The 13,953-nt window shown below is 37.2% G+C and overlaps 1 protein-coding gene across 4 annotated transcripts in view; it reads left to right on the top strand.

Annotated features, from left to right (window-relative positions):
* RB1 (retinoblastoma 1) overlaps positions 1–13,953 on the top strand; it is a 191,125-nt gene that overhangs the window by 172,247 nt on the left and 4,925 nt on the right. For all 4 annotated transcript variants that reach the window (XM_006762735.2, XM_015563260.1, XM_015563259.1 and 1 more), the window contains 6 exons: positions 4,874–4,978; positions 5,358–5,471; positions 5,572–5,735; positions 7,632–7,662; positions 12,284–12,426; positions 12,941–12,990. In XM_006762735.2, coding sequence (XP_006762798.1) covers positions 4,874–4,978; positions 5,358–5,471; positions 5,572–5,735; positions 7,632–7,662; positions 12,284–12,426; positions 12,941–12,990 — 607 coding nt within the window. The remainder of the gene's footprint in view (positions 1–4,873; positions 4,979–5,357; positions 5,472–5,571; positions 5,736–7,631; positions 7,663–12,283; positions 12,427–12,940; positions 12,991–13,953) is intronic.

Here is a 13,953-nt window from a genome sequence, read left to right as displayed (position 1 = left end):
TGGCTATTGTAACAAAGTATGGCAAACCTGATTTATTTATAACCATGACATGCAACCCCAAATGGGCAGATATTACAAACAATTTACAACGCTGGCAAACAATTGAAAACAGACTTGACTTGGTAGCCAGAGTTTTTAATCTTAAGCTGAATGCTCTTTTAAATGATATATGTAAATTCCATTTATTTGTCATTGAATTTCAAAAACGCAGACTGCCTCACGCTCACATCCTCTAATTAATTCCCTTTCAATGTGCACAAATTTTGTGCACCGGGTCACTAGTTTAAAGTATAATTCCAGTGGTTTTTAGTATATTCACAGGGTTGTACAACCATTACCAAAGTAAATTTTAAAACCTTTTCATCATGCCAAAAAAAGAAACCTCATACCCTTTAGCACTCATCTACCACCCCATTACCAACTTTCTCCAGCCCCAGGCAACACTGATACACTTTTTGTCTATAGATTTGCCTATTCTGGATATTTCATATAAATTGAATCATATAATATGTTATCTTTTGTGTTTGGCTTCTTTCACTTAGACTAATTTTTTATAGATATTCATAGATGACCTGGGTATGTGCAGATATATATGGGCTTTTCTTTTCTTTTCTTTTTCTTTCTTTCTTTCCTTCTTTCTTTCTTTTCTTCCTTCCTTCCTTCCTTCCTTCCTTCCTTCCTTCCTTCCTTCCTTCCTTCCTTTCTATTACTGATGACAGTATTACAGATGTCCCATTCCCTCCCTTTGCCCCTCTCTGCCCCCACCTCTAGCCTTTACCATACTATTATTTTCATTGTTCATCTGTGTTATAGCTTTTATCAGTATTTTATTCCTTTTAATTGCCAAATAATATTCCATTGTATAGATATACCACATCATGTCTATCTCTTCATCAATTGATGTACATTTGATTGCTACCTTTTGGCTGTTGTAGGTAATGTCACTATGAACATTCATGTACAGGTTTTTATGTGGACATGTGTTTTCATTTCTCTCAGGTATTTATTCACCTAATATTAGAAATTCTGAGTCAAATGGTAGCTCTGTGTGTAACCTTTTGAGGAATGGTCAGATTGTTTTCCCACATGGCTACGCTATTTTACGGTTGTGCCAGCAGTGTCTGAGGTTCCAGTTTCTTCACATCCTCACCAACTTGTTATTTGCTTTGTTTGGATATAAGCATCCTAATGGATAGTTACTTTTTTATTTGCATTTCCCTGGTGGCTAATGGTGTTAATTGAGAATCTTTCATGTGTTTATTGTCCATTTGCATATCTTCAGTGGAGAAATATCCTTTGCCTATTTTTAAGTTGGGTTCTATTTTTATTATTGAATTCTAAGGATTCTTTATGTATTCTTTATACAGATTCCTTATTAAGAATAATTTGCAAGTATTTTCTCCCATTCTCTGAATTCTCTTTTCACTTCCTTGATGGTGTCCTTTGAAACTCAGAAGTTTTTAATTCTGATGATGTTCAATTTACCTACTTTTTCTTTTATTATTGGTGCATTTGGTATCATATCTAAAAAATCATTGCCAAATCACAGGTCGTGAAGATTTATTTCTGTTTTCCTCTAAGTTTTATGCTTTTAGCTCTCACATTTAGATTTTGTTTGATTTTGAGATAATTTTTGTATATAGCATGAGGTCCAACATCATTCTTTTGTATATGGATACTAGTTGTTCCAGCACCATTACTTGAACAGTGTTTACTTTCCTTATTGAAAGTTTTAAAAATAAATTAATCTCCGAAACCGGTTTGGCTTAGTGGATAGAGTGTCAGCCTGTGGACTCAAGGGTCCTGGGTTCAATTCCGGTTAAGGGCATGTACCTGGGTTGCAGGCACATCCCCAGTAGGAGATGTGCAGGAGGCAGCTCATCGATGTTTCTCTCTCATCGATGTTTCTGACTCTCTATCTCTCTCCCTTCCTCTCTTTAAAAAATCAATAACATATATTAAAAAAATAAAAATAAATTAATTGTAAATGTGTATTTATCTCTAATCTCTTCTATTTTATTGATCAATATGTCTTTTCTTATGCCAGTACCACACTGTCTTGATTACTATATTTTTATAGTAAGTTTTAAAATAGGGAAGTGTGAGCATTCTGATTTTGCTCTTTTACAAGATTGGTTTCACTGTTCTGAAACTTGCTTTCTATATGTATTTTAGGATTGGCTTGTCGATTTCCACAAAGAAACCTGCTGGGATTATGATAGGGATTACAGTGACTCATAGATCATTTGAAAGAGTACTGTCAAAACAACATTGTCTTTCCATTTATTTAAATCTTTCCTAATTTCTTTCAACAATATTTTTTTAAAAAAATTTTGACTTTTAATTTCTTTATTGATAAAGGTATTACATATGTGTCTTTAGCCCCCATTACACCCCCCCTACTCATGTCCTCACCCCCCCTTTTGTCTGTGTCCATTGGTTAGGCTTATATGCATGCATACAAGTCCTTGGTTGATCTCTCCCCCTTACCCCTCCCCTCCCTCTGAGGTTTGACGTTCTGATCGATGTTTTTTTTAGAGTACAAATCTTTCACTGGTTTTGTTCAATTTATGCCTAAGTGTTTTATTCTTTTTAACACTATTATAAATATAATTTTTTCCTTAATTTCTTTTTCAGGTTGTTCATTACAAGTGTATGAAAATACAGTTGATTTTTATATATATAATCTTGCTGAAGTTGTTTACCAGTTCTAATAGTTTTTAGTGGACTCCTTAAGATTTTCAATATAAAGATCGTGTCTTCTGTGAATTTACTTCTTCCTTTTCAATCTAGGCAACTTTCATTTCATTTATGTGCCAAATAGCACTGGCTAAAACCTCCAATATAATGGTGAATGGAAGTGGTGAGAAGGGATATCCTTGTTTTGTTTCTGACTTTAGGGGAAAGCATGCATTATTATTAAATCATTAAGTATGTTGCTAGCTGTGGGTTTTTTATGTATGTCCTTTATTAGATTAAGAAAGTTTCTTTCTATTCCTAGTTTATTGAATGCTTTTATCATGAAAGGATGTTGAATTTTGTCAAATACTTTTTCTCTGTCTATTGAGATCATTGTTCTTTCCCTTTTATCGTATTGATACTTAGTATATTATATTAGTTAAATTCTACATGTTAACCCACCTTGCATTTCTAGAATGAATCCCAGTTGGTCACAGTGTATCCACAGTGCTGCTGAATTCAGCTAATTTTTGTTGAAGATTTTTAAAAATTGATTTTTAAAGAGGGGGAAAAATGGAGAGAAAACAGTGAGAGAAACATAGGCTTGTTGTTCCACTTATTTATGCATTCATTGGTTGTTTCTTATATGCGCCCTGATAAGGAATTGAACCCGCAATCTTGGTGTATTGGGACAATGCTCTACCAACTGAGCTATCCGGCCAGGACTGAAGATTTTTCCATTTATAATCATAAGAGATGTTAATTAACAATTTTCTTGTGATATCTGGTTTGGTATCAGAAAAATACTGGCCTCATAGAAATAGTTGGGTAGTGTTCCCTCCTCTTCTAATTTCAGAAGAGTTTGTGAAGAATTGATACTGATTCTTCTTTATGTGTGGTAGAATTCACCAGTCAAGCCATCTGGGGAAAGTTTGTGGAAACTTTTTGATTACTAATTCAAGGTCAGCTCTTCTTGAGTCAGTTTTGGTAATTTGTGTCCTATAAATTTTTCTGTTTTATCTTAGATATCTGTTTTGGTTTTTGTATACAATTATTCATAATGTTTCCCTATAATTTTTTATTTCTATAAGGTTGACAGTAATGTTCCCAGTAAAAGTGTTTTGAACAAAAGATGAATTATTGTATAAAGGTGTAACTTACAGATATGTATATTTTTCCAGATTATATTTGGATGTATACATTCTAGTATGTTGGATTTTTTAATGTAGGTACCTATTGCCTTTTGGTTCTACAGCTTCTCTACTATTTAGAAAGATATAAACAGTAGTGCTAAGGATTTCCAAAGAAATTGGGTACCTAGACTAAAAATCATTTGTATGAGAGGTGCCTTAGGTAAAGTGTTGGAGTTGAAGAAAAATATGAATTAGTAGAGAGGATACTGGATGGCCTTTTAATGGGAGGAATAGTAGGATTGGGGCTGATTGACTGCTGAGCAAGGGATGATGAATAGGTATTCTTGGCAATAGTAGAAGTGAGCAAGAATGTTGCAGAAGATATGAATACTTCAATTAGGCAATAACATTTATACAGATTTTAAAAGTTTGATGTTTTAAAGTCACAGGGAATCCTTTTAAATCTTATTTTTACATTTAAAAATACTTTTACTTGGAATGTCATATGCATATAGAAAAATCCATAATGGTGCATCTTAATATAAATTCATCACCTAAACGCACCTGTATAACCAGCATCCAAATCAAGAAACAGAACAGTCTCAACAGTACAGAAGATTCTCTGCTGTCCCCTTTCAGTCACTGCATTCCCCTTACCATCACCATCAAGTGTATTAAATATGATTTTACCGGATAATTTGAACCTTTTTCACACCTGGGTTTTTTTTAAGTGCTACTTACAAAGTGAACTGATTCCAGTTTCAACTTTCATCTTCTGGGAAATATCTAAGGGATAAGAGTAAAAGTAGGGTTATTATAAACTAAATGATCAGTTCTGAATATTCGAGAGTTGGCTATTTGTGTTTTATTCTTTAAATACGATTTGGGTTAAACACTTCACATACTAGTAGACTTTCAAACTGAGCTCAGGATGGGAAAAGATAACCCTGTAGGAAATTAAATTTCAATTTTTAAGGTTAAAAAGAAAGATAACAAATGCTTTTTAGAAAACAATCATGTTATAAAATTCTGACTACTTTTACATTACATTTATTTATTAGATCATGATGTGTTCTATGTATGGCATATGCAAAGTGAAGAATATAGACCTTAAATTCAAAATCATTGTCACAGCTTATAAGGATCTTCCTCATGCTGTTCAGGAGGTAGGTAATCTTCCATAGTAAGGTTTTTTTGGGGATAGGTCCATATTTATAATATGGATAACTTCAGTTATTAATTAGATAATATATTCTGATCTTACTATATAAATTCACATATTAAATTTTTACTTTTATGTTATTGGTTAATTATTTGTAACTAAAATGTAATTAGAAAAGTAATGCTCTTTAATATCCAAATTTACATTACAAAGTTAATAAGAAATACTATCTCCCTATAATAATCCAAGTTCAGGCTTTTTAGATTATTTTTTTCTGTATAATTTGTGTTTCTTACTATTAAAAAATATTATGAACTATTAAAAAAGAAAATTTAAAGACAAATTCCCAAATTAATTTAACAAGTGTTTTTATTCTTCCTCAGACCTTCAAACGGGTTTTGATCAGAGAAGAAGAATATGATTCTATTATAGTATTTTATAACTCGGTCTTTATGCAGAGACTGAAAACAAATATTTTGCAGTATGCTTCCACCAGGGTATGTTAAAAGTAACCTTTGATTGGGAAAATCTAATTATAAAGCAATGGATTTCACTAAAACATTAAATAAATAATCTGCCTCTTTGCTTTTACTATAGCCCCCTACCTTATCACCGATACCTCACATTCCTCGAAGCCCTTACAAGTTTTCTAGTTCACCTTTACGGATTCCTGGGGGGAACATCTATATATCACCCCTGAAGAATCCATATAAAATTTCAGAAGGTCTGCCAACTCCAACAAAAATGACTCCAAGATCAAGGTTTGTGTTTTCTCTTTAGGGAAGTGATAAAATATAAGGGGGGATTATTTTGATTCAAGCATAAAAATATAAAACTTCATTTAAAATAAGCTATACTCTTGCATCCCTAATTTGTTTATTTATATTAAGTGGCATGATAAGAATTTGGGGGGAGTGAAAGACACTGTGTTTATACTTAGGCAGGTTTGCAAATTAAGTCATTAGCTTTCCTGGATGCTGGAATCTGTTCTTTTATAAACAGTCTGAGAACCAGTTTGGTAATAGGTTTCAAGTCATATTTCTGTTAGCCAGCCTATTAAACAAAGAGTACTTTTGGTTAATAAATTTTATTCTGTGGTTTATTGAAGGTCCTGTAAACTCTTTCTGTGCACCTGTTCATCTTGCTCTATTATAAAAGTGTAGATGGGTGATTAAAAGTAGATGACTAGGTTAAGTCTTTAGAAGTCCATCCCTAATTCTTCCTGTGGCTTCCTTATACTACCGTGGGCAGTTTTCTGTGTCTACCTCAGAAAGGTGCTATGGATCTGGGAAATGATGAGTGTGAAGCAGTTTTAAATTTTTAGATGAAAGATTCTGTGCAACTACAAATCATTATATTATATTCTACATCCAACCACAATTGCTCTCTGGTTTTGAAGTGCTTCAATTGACTTATTATATGTTATCATGGGCTATTTGAAACTGCTATTTGTATAAAGTGGGAGGCAGATTAGCAATTACAGTTAATGTCATCTCATCTTGGAAATTGTCAGCCTATATAGTTATACTTAATGAACAAAAAAAGCAAACAAGGAGAGGGGATAATAATAATATTAATATTTGTGGTATGTTTAATTATATAAATAATGCATTCTCATGATAAAAATTTCAAACTCTACAGGAACAGATAAGGCAGAAAGTAATTGGAAAATGATACATATGCTTTTGTGTGCCCCTATACTATCCTTTATTTGGTATTACAGTTGAGTATCTGTGTATTGAAATTTGTAATTTATGTTATAAATTGCTAAGATGCCACATCATGTTTATTTAATTTACACAGTCACACACTTCCACATGAAAATGTATACAGGGTAATTTTTTAATGATGATAATTAATCCATATTATGCTGATAATGATGGCTATTTGCTGATCCTAGTGAAATCACTTCTGGGTTAGGGTTCTTCTCTAGCAAAGAAGTCCCATGAAAATCCTAATATATCATTGATTAAGCATTAACAGAGCATCTTAACACTTTATTTACCCAGCATATTTAGGTATTCTGGTTAGTCAAATATATAGAGTAATGGCCACTTACCAATGAATTAAAGGACAATAAAATCTGGATGTCTACTAGTTCCTTGTACATGTCATCAAATCTTTGTTTTGTCAGGCTAATGCTGTTCTTCAGCTTTATTATCAAGAACATAAATTATATGGTTCAAACAAGGCCAAGAAGACGCATGGAGATTTCTGATTCTGGGATATATGATAAATAGCATTTACTCTATATCCTAATTAGAATAGATTATTACATAATGTCATACATTTTGTCAAATGTAACTTGATTTTTTTATGAGAAAATGTAAAAGAAATGTTAATAACTTACCTATTTATTTAGGAAGAATTAAGTAGAGGTAAACTTAAGTTTTTCCTTTACCCTCTTTAAATGTGGACACCAGCAAAATATGTTCTTGCAGACACATAGTTCTTGCTTAAAAATCTAGGAGACAAGATCAGTGTCTGACTAGACTACCACTACTAAAATAAACCTGTTAGTATAATTTATCAGTGGTTCTAGGGTAGAGGAAACATTTGATTTGGTATTTCTGATAGTTCATTTCTGATAGTATATGTTCATCTCTGTCTGCTCTGTGATTTTCATTATTAATTTGTATTTTATCTTAACTTGACAGAATCTTAGTATCCATTGGTGAATCATTTGGGGTGAGTATTTTTCTATGAAATACAGGGACATGCACTAGAAATGGAAGATTTCTATAATTTAAATTTAGAAATGCTGTTATTTAAATTCAGTCATGTTTTACAGAATTTAGAATATATATACTCAAATATATTTTCAAATAAAATGTTTTCTAAACTTTCCTTTGAGATTATGTAATATACATATGTGTCTACATACATTCATGTATATATATGTAGATATATACCTATACGTACAAAAGGATAATATGCAAATCGACCTGACAGCCAAACAACTGGTCGCTATGACATGCACTGACCACCAGGGGGCAGACGCTCAAAGCAGGAGCTGCCCCAGCCCACAGGCCCCGATTGCCCAATCGGGGCCTGCCGGCCAACCTATGGGGAACAGGGAACTGGGGGTGGGTGGCGAAAGATGTGGGCGGTGCCAGGCCAAGGTGGATGTGAGAGGGGCCCCGATCACCCCACCGGTCACCCCACACACACAAAGGGTGACCGGTGGCGGGAGGCAGGGCCGGCGAGCGGGTGGGAACAGCCAACCTCTTAGTCCCTCCCCCTGGCCGGCAGGCTCTGATCACTCCATGGGGAACAGGGAACCAGGGGTGGGTGGCAGCAGATAGTGCCAGGCCAAGGCAGGTGCTAGCAGGGCCCCAATACCCACACCCACCCCCCAGTTGCCCCACACACAGAAGGCCACCGGTGGCGGAGGGCCAGGCTGGCAGCGGGTGGGAACAGCCAACCTCTTAGTCCCTCCCCCTGGCCGGCAGGCTCTGATCACTCCATGGGGAACAGGGAACCAGGGGTGGGTGGCAGCAGATAGTGCCAGGCCAAGGCAGGTGCTAGCAGGGCCCCAATACCCACACCCACCCCCCAGTTGCCCCACACACAGAAGGCCACCGGTGGCGGAGGGCCAGGCTGGCTGGGACCCTACCCATGCACGAATTTCGTGCACCAGGCCTCTAGGTGTCCCTTAGCCCAGCCTGTACCCTCTCCAATCTGGGACCCCTCAGTGGATGTCCGACTGCCTCTTGCAATCCGGAGCCACTGGCTCCTAACTACTTGCCTGCCTGCCTGCCTGATCATCCCTAACTGCTCCCCTAACACCCCAATCTCCCCTCAACTAATCCCCTGCTGGCCTGATCGCCCCTAACAGCCTTTGCCTTGCCCCACACCCAGGACCCAGGATTCCCTCCTCCAGCCAGTTGCAGGCACCCAGGACCCAGGCTTCCCACACTCTGGCCAACCGCAGACACCCAGGACCTGGGCCAGCTTCGCCTGGGCCAGCTGCAGCCACAGGGGACCATGGGCAGGCAGCTTCGCCTGGCCGCAGCTGAAGGCACTGGCGCCTGGGACCGCAGGGCAGTTGGCTTGTCCCTCTCCCAGGCCACAGGTGCAGCCACTGGCACCTGGGACCGCGGGGCAGGCAGCTTGTTCCTCTCCCAGGCCATAGCCTGGCTGGTCCCCATTCCTCTCTCATGAGCTCATTTGTGCCTGGCTGGTCCCCATTCCTCTCTTCCCGGTGTTGAGTGTCTGAGCCGTTATAGTATGAGGGTGTGATGACCATTTGCATATTAGCTCTTTATTATATAGGAGATATATATATATATACAGTATATATATGTATACACACACACACACACACACACACACACGGAGAGAGGGAGGGTGGGAGGGAGAGAGGAAGAGAGAGGGAGAGAGAAAACACGTTTAAAATTCATTAATTTTGAGTATGATTTGAAATAAGATACTCCAAAATGTAAGCACCATATCCAGATGTCACCAGCCAGTCCCTACCTACTGGTCTCCTCTACACATATATACACTTTTGCTTGTCCTTCCTCTTAGACTTCTAGGATAATCTTTCTCTAATAAATGGATTAGAGAATGGTTATATGACACTCTGCCCCAGTGTAAATAGTAGGGCATATGGTGATCTTTGTTCCTGAGGGATCCAAGGGAAAGCTTAGCTTTGAAAGTTAATCTAGCATGGGAACCTACAACTCTAGTTCACCTTCCATTAACATCACTAATTCAGCAGTCCTATATTCAGTGTGCATTACTATTACTGTTTCACCACTCCCATTTCTCTTTATTATGTATTTACTAGCGGCCCGGTGCATGAAATTTGTGCGGGGGGGTGTCCCTCAGCCTGACCTGCACCCTCTCCAATCCAGGAGCCCTCAGGGGATGTCCTACTGACGGCTTAGGCCTGCGCCCTGTGGTTCTCTGCGGTCTGCAGGGCCCGCTTGGCTGCTCCCGGGTCATCCTGGTGATGGCCAAGCAGGCCCTGCTCTCAGTGGCCGCCCCCTGGGACTAGAGGACTTCAGCAGGGCTGAGAGGACTGGGCGCCACCATCTTTGTGTAGGAGTGGCGGTTAATTTGCATATTACTCCTTTATTAGATAGGATTGCTGCGTAACAAATCACACCCACACTTAGTAATTTAAAAAAAACATTTTTTCTCTCAGGTTTCTGTGGTTTCAGTAATCCAGAAGTGGCTTAGCAGGGTCCAGGTTCTGTCATCATAAGGCTGCAGCCAGCATGTCAACTGGGGCTGCAGTTATCTCAAGGTTCAAATGGAGGAGAATTTCTTGCAGACTCACTTGTATGGCTGCTGGCTGGTCCTTGATGGCTATCTGCCCAAGCCATCTGCTCCCTGCCACTTGAGGCTTTCCATGGGGCTACTCACTGCTCACAGTGTAATAACTTGCTTCCCCTAGAGCAAAAATTCCAGAGAGAGAGGGAGGGAAGGCAGATAATGAGTAAGATGGAAGTTACAGTCTTTTAGTCACTAACATTGGAAGTGACATTCCATCACTTTTGCCGTGTTGTTTTTATCAGAAGCAAGACAACACTAACTCCAGCCCATACTCAGGAGGATCACGCAAAGTGTAAACACTAAGAGGTGGGAATTAGTAAGAGCCATTCTGCCTGCCATCCTTCCCCAGATAAAATAACTAGAGAAAGATGAAAAGTTTGTGCATTAAAAGACCAGGTGTTAAAATGTATGTTACAAATAATAAAATGATGTGACAGTTAGCTCAAGGTAGGCTACAACTCTCAGACTTCACAAAGGAGACACACATAAGTAGACTTGGATCTGGATAAGTATAGAGTAGTGATGTGCAAACTTTCTTGCTTGCCATAACCTTTAAAAGAACTGAGAAAGTGTTGTTATATGTACTTCCATATTTTAAAGCTGATAACTAGAAATCTTATAAATTTAACAAGTGCACTGGAATTAGTTTCTATCATATATATGTGCTATAAACATATTTTCCATCAAAACCTGTTTCTGTGTTTGATTTTTGGAAACTAAAACATAATCAGCAAAGTTAATCCCCACTTCAAATCAATTAGTCAAATCAGATTTAATTTTTTCACTATTTTTTTCCTTTTTTAAAAAATTTATTGAAGTGACACTGGTTAACAAAATTATACAGGTTTCACATGCACAATTCCACAACACATCATCTGTATGCTGTATTGTGTGTTCACCCCAGGTCAAGTCTCCTTCCATCACCATTCAGATTTAATTTCTATCAGAAAGTCTGACTTTTTTAGTTCAAATGAACATGTTCATACACATCCCTGAGAAAGTCACCTCACTCTGGTTCAAAAATAGATAGATAACAAATAAAATGTTTTCACATGTTTCTCCCTTGGATAAGATAAGGTATACCCTCTTTGGTATTTCTTACCAAAACTTTCTTTACTTTGCTGGGACAAGATTCTTCCTCAGGATCTCTCTCTCAAACCATCTTCAATAATACTGGATGAACTCAAATTTTTAAGTCTTGTTGTTGTTAATCCTTACCTGAGGATATTTTTCCCATTGATTTTTAGAGAGAGTGTGGAAGGGAGGAGGAGAGGGGAAGAGAGAGAGAGAAAGAGAAAGATCAGTGTGAGAAAGACACATCAGTGGTTGTCTCCGACATGCTCCCAACCAGGGCCAGGGGTCAAACCTACAACCCAGGAACATGCTCTTGACTGAAAATTGAACCAGCAACCCTTTGGTGCACGGGCCGATGCCCTAACCACTGAGAACACTCGCCTGGCCTTAAGTCTTTTTGTTATTTGTTATTTTAAAATTTTATGATTTAGCAGTATTTCAACAAATACTGTATCAATGATGGCTTAAAATATATAAACTATATTACTTGTCAACATAATACTCATAAAGTGAGTCCAAAATTATTATTACTGGACACTTCATCTCATTAAATTCTCATGATGTTCTCTCTGGTTATGTTATGTCCTAAAAAAAAAAAAGAAAGAAAAAAAATTATCAAAAACAGGGTTCCAGAAAGCTGTTTCAACATTATGTGCTTCTGAGAAAGAGGAATTATCGGTTTGGGTATAAGTGTGTGCTGAAATTGAGTAACCTGGACTTTGAGAGCAGTAGTCAGACAGGAAGATTTAAAAAGAGGGAGTAATTAATTGGGCACATAGTTATTCTGATTTTGAGATTTTTCATGTCTTATTTGGTCTAGTAAAGCAGAAAATTAAAATGCAGATATTACCTCTGCCTGATTTTTTTTGACACACCTCTAACTACAGTTAAGGGTTGCTAACTACAAAATGCTAATATTAAAAAATTTAATAAGGAATTCTGTAATTTGTAGACTTCTGAAAAGTTCCAGAAAATAAATCAGATGGTGTGTAACAGTGACCGTGTGCTCAAGAGAAGTGCAGAAGGAAGCAACCCTCCTAAACCACTGAAAAAACTACGCTTTGATATTGAAGGGTCAGATGAAGCCGATGGAAGGTAGGAACAGTCTTAGAATGTTTTTCAGTAGCTGAGCTGGTCATCTGGAGAACCAGAGTGCCAGCTCTGCTTTTGACTTCCATCAATCGCTTTCATGCCAATTTTATTTGGAAATTGTGAGGATTGCACAAAATAATAGGTATGACTGCATCCCAGAGTTAAAAGCACCATATAAATAAACCATAATGCCATCTACTGAAATACAATGAAAATATCAGATGTTTAAAATCTGATCATTTCTTACAAGATATTGATAAAATTGTGTTACTTTTGATTAACATTAGATTTTAAAATGCTTACTCTTGAAAAATATTAGCTACCTTGTTATAAGAACCACATAAATTTGTGGTATTCATATTTTAGATAGTTTGTTTATAAGCCTTTGACATTAAAAGCTCCTCGCTAAAATAAGAGTATAAAATAAGTCATGGAAAGCACCATAGTTACTGGAAATTAGAGTTTTCAATTTATACATATACACATAAAATGTTTTGCATTTTTTTTTCATCTGCAGTAAACATCTCCCAGGGGAGTCCAAATTTCAACAGAAACTGGCAGAAATGAGTAAGTACTTATCATTTCACTTTATGTAAATGAAATTGTTTACATTACAAAAATAGTTGTCATGTTAGAAAAGAATAAATACATATAATTCCTTCAGTTAGTGGACTTGCTCATGTATTTAAAATATAATTTAATCAAGAATGTATTATTTACCTACATAAACATTTGCAGTTTAAATGTACGATACAAAATAAAGGTCATCTTGACCCTTTCTAAAATACTTTGCTCAGGAAGACTAAGAAATGAAACTGCATCTTCAACATGGATGGCTGCAGGTAGGAGATAATTTCAGGACAGCAGGACTATAATGCGGAACTCAAGGAGTGTTGGCTATAGGGAAAGGTCTTATAAACTTAGCATATATAAAATCATAACCCTTATTGAAAGAATAATCTATTCTATTACTGAACTTTCCTAACTTGCAAGTTTTCAACTTAATTTAAAACAAAAGTTTTCCATTACTTGAAATCAGAATTTTGATAAAGACCACCACCTGATCATTTTCCAAGTTATACAGTAACATAAATTTGGAATGTTAAGACAAATAGAGTTCTAAGTTATTCTGACAGTATAAATGATTAACCCAAGTACAGTAGATGGAAAGCACATTACAGAAAAGATAAATGTATGCTAACTGCTACTGGGTTGTCTTAGAGAGAGACATTTGGTATATTAAAACTTAAATATACCAAAAGTTTAAAATTTTTTATTATAAATATATATATACTAGAGGCCTGGTGCACAAAAATTTGTGCACTCGGGGGGTGAGGGGGGTCCCTCAGCCCGGCCTGTGCCCTATTGCAGTCTGGGACCCCTCCGGAGATAACGACCTGCTGGCTTAGGCCGGGTGGCAGAGGGCAGGCCCATCCCTAGGTGCAGCCCCTGGTCGGGCTCAGAGCAGAACCGATTGGGGAGTTGGGGGGCCGCCCCCTGTCATGCACAGAGCAGGGTGGATTGGGATGT

Source organism: Myotis davidii, unplaced genomic scaffold (assembly GCF_000327345.1).
Source record: "Myotis davidii unplaced genomic scaffold, ASM32734v1 scaffold679, whole genome shotgun sequence".
Lineage (NCBI taxonomy): Eukaryota > Metazoa > Chordata > Mammalia > Chiroptera > Vespertilionidae > Myotis > Myotis davidii.
The sequence above is the reverse complement of the archived record's forward strand: the minus strand, read 5'-3'. Positions and strand labels throughout refer to the sequence as shown.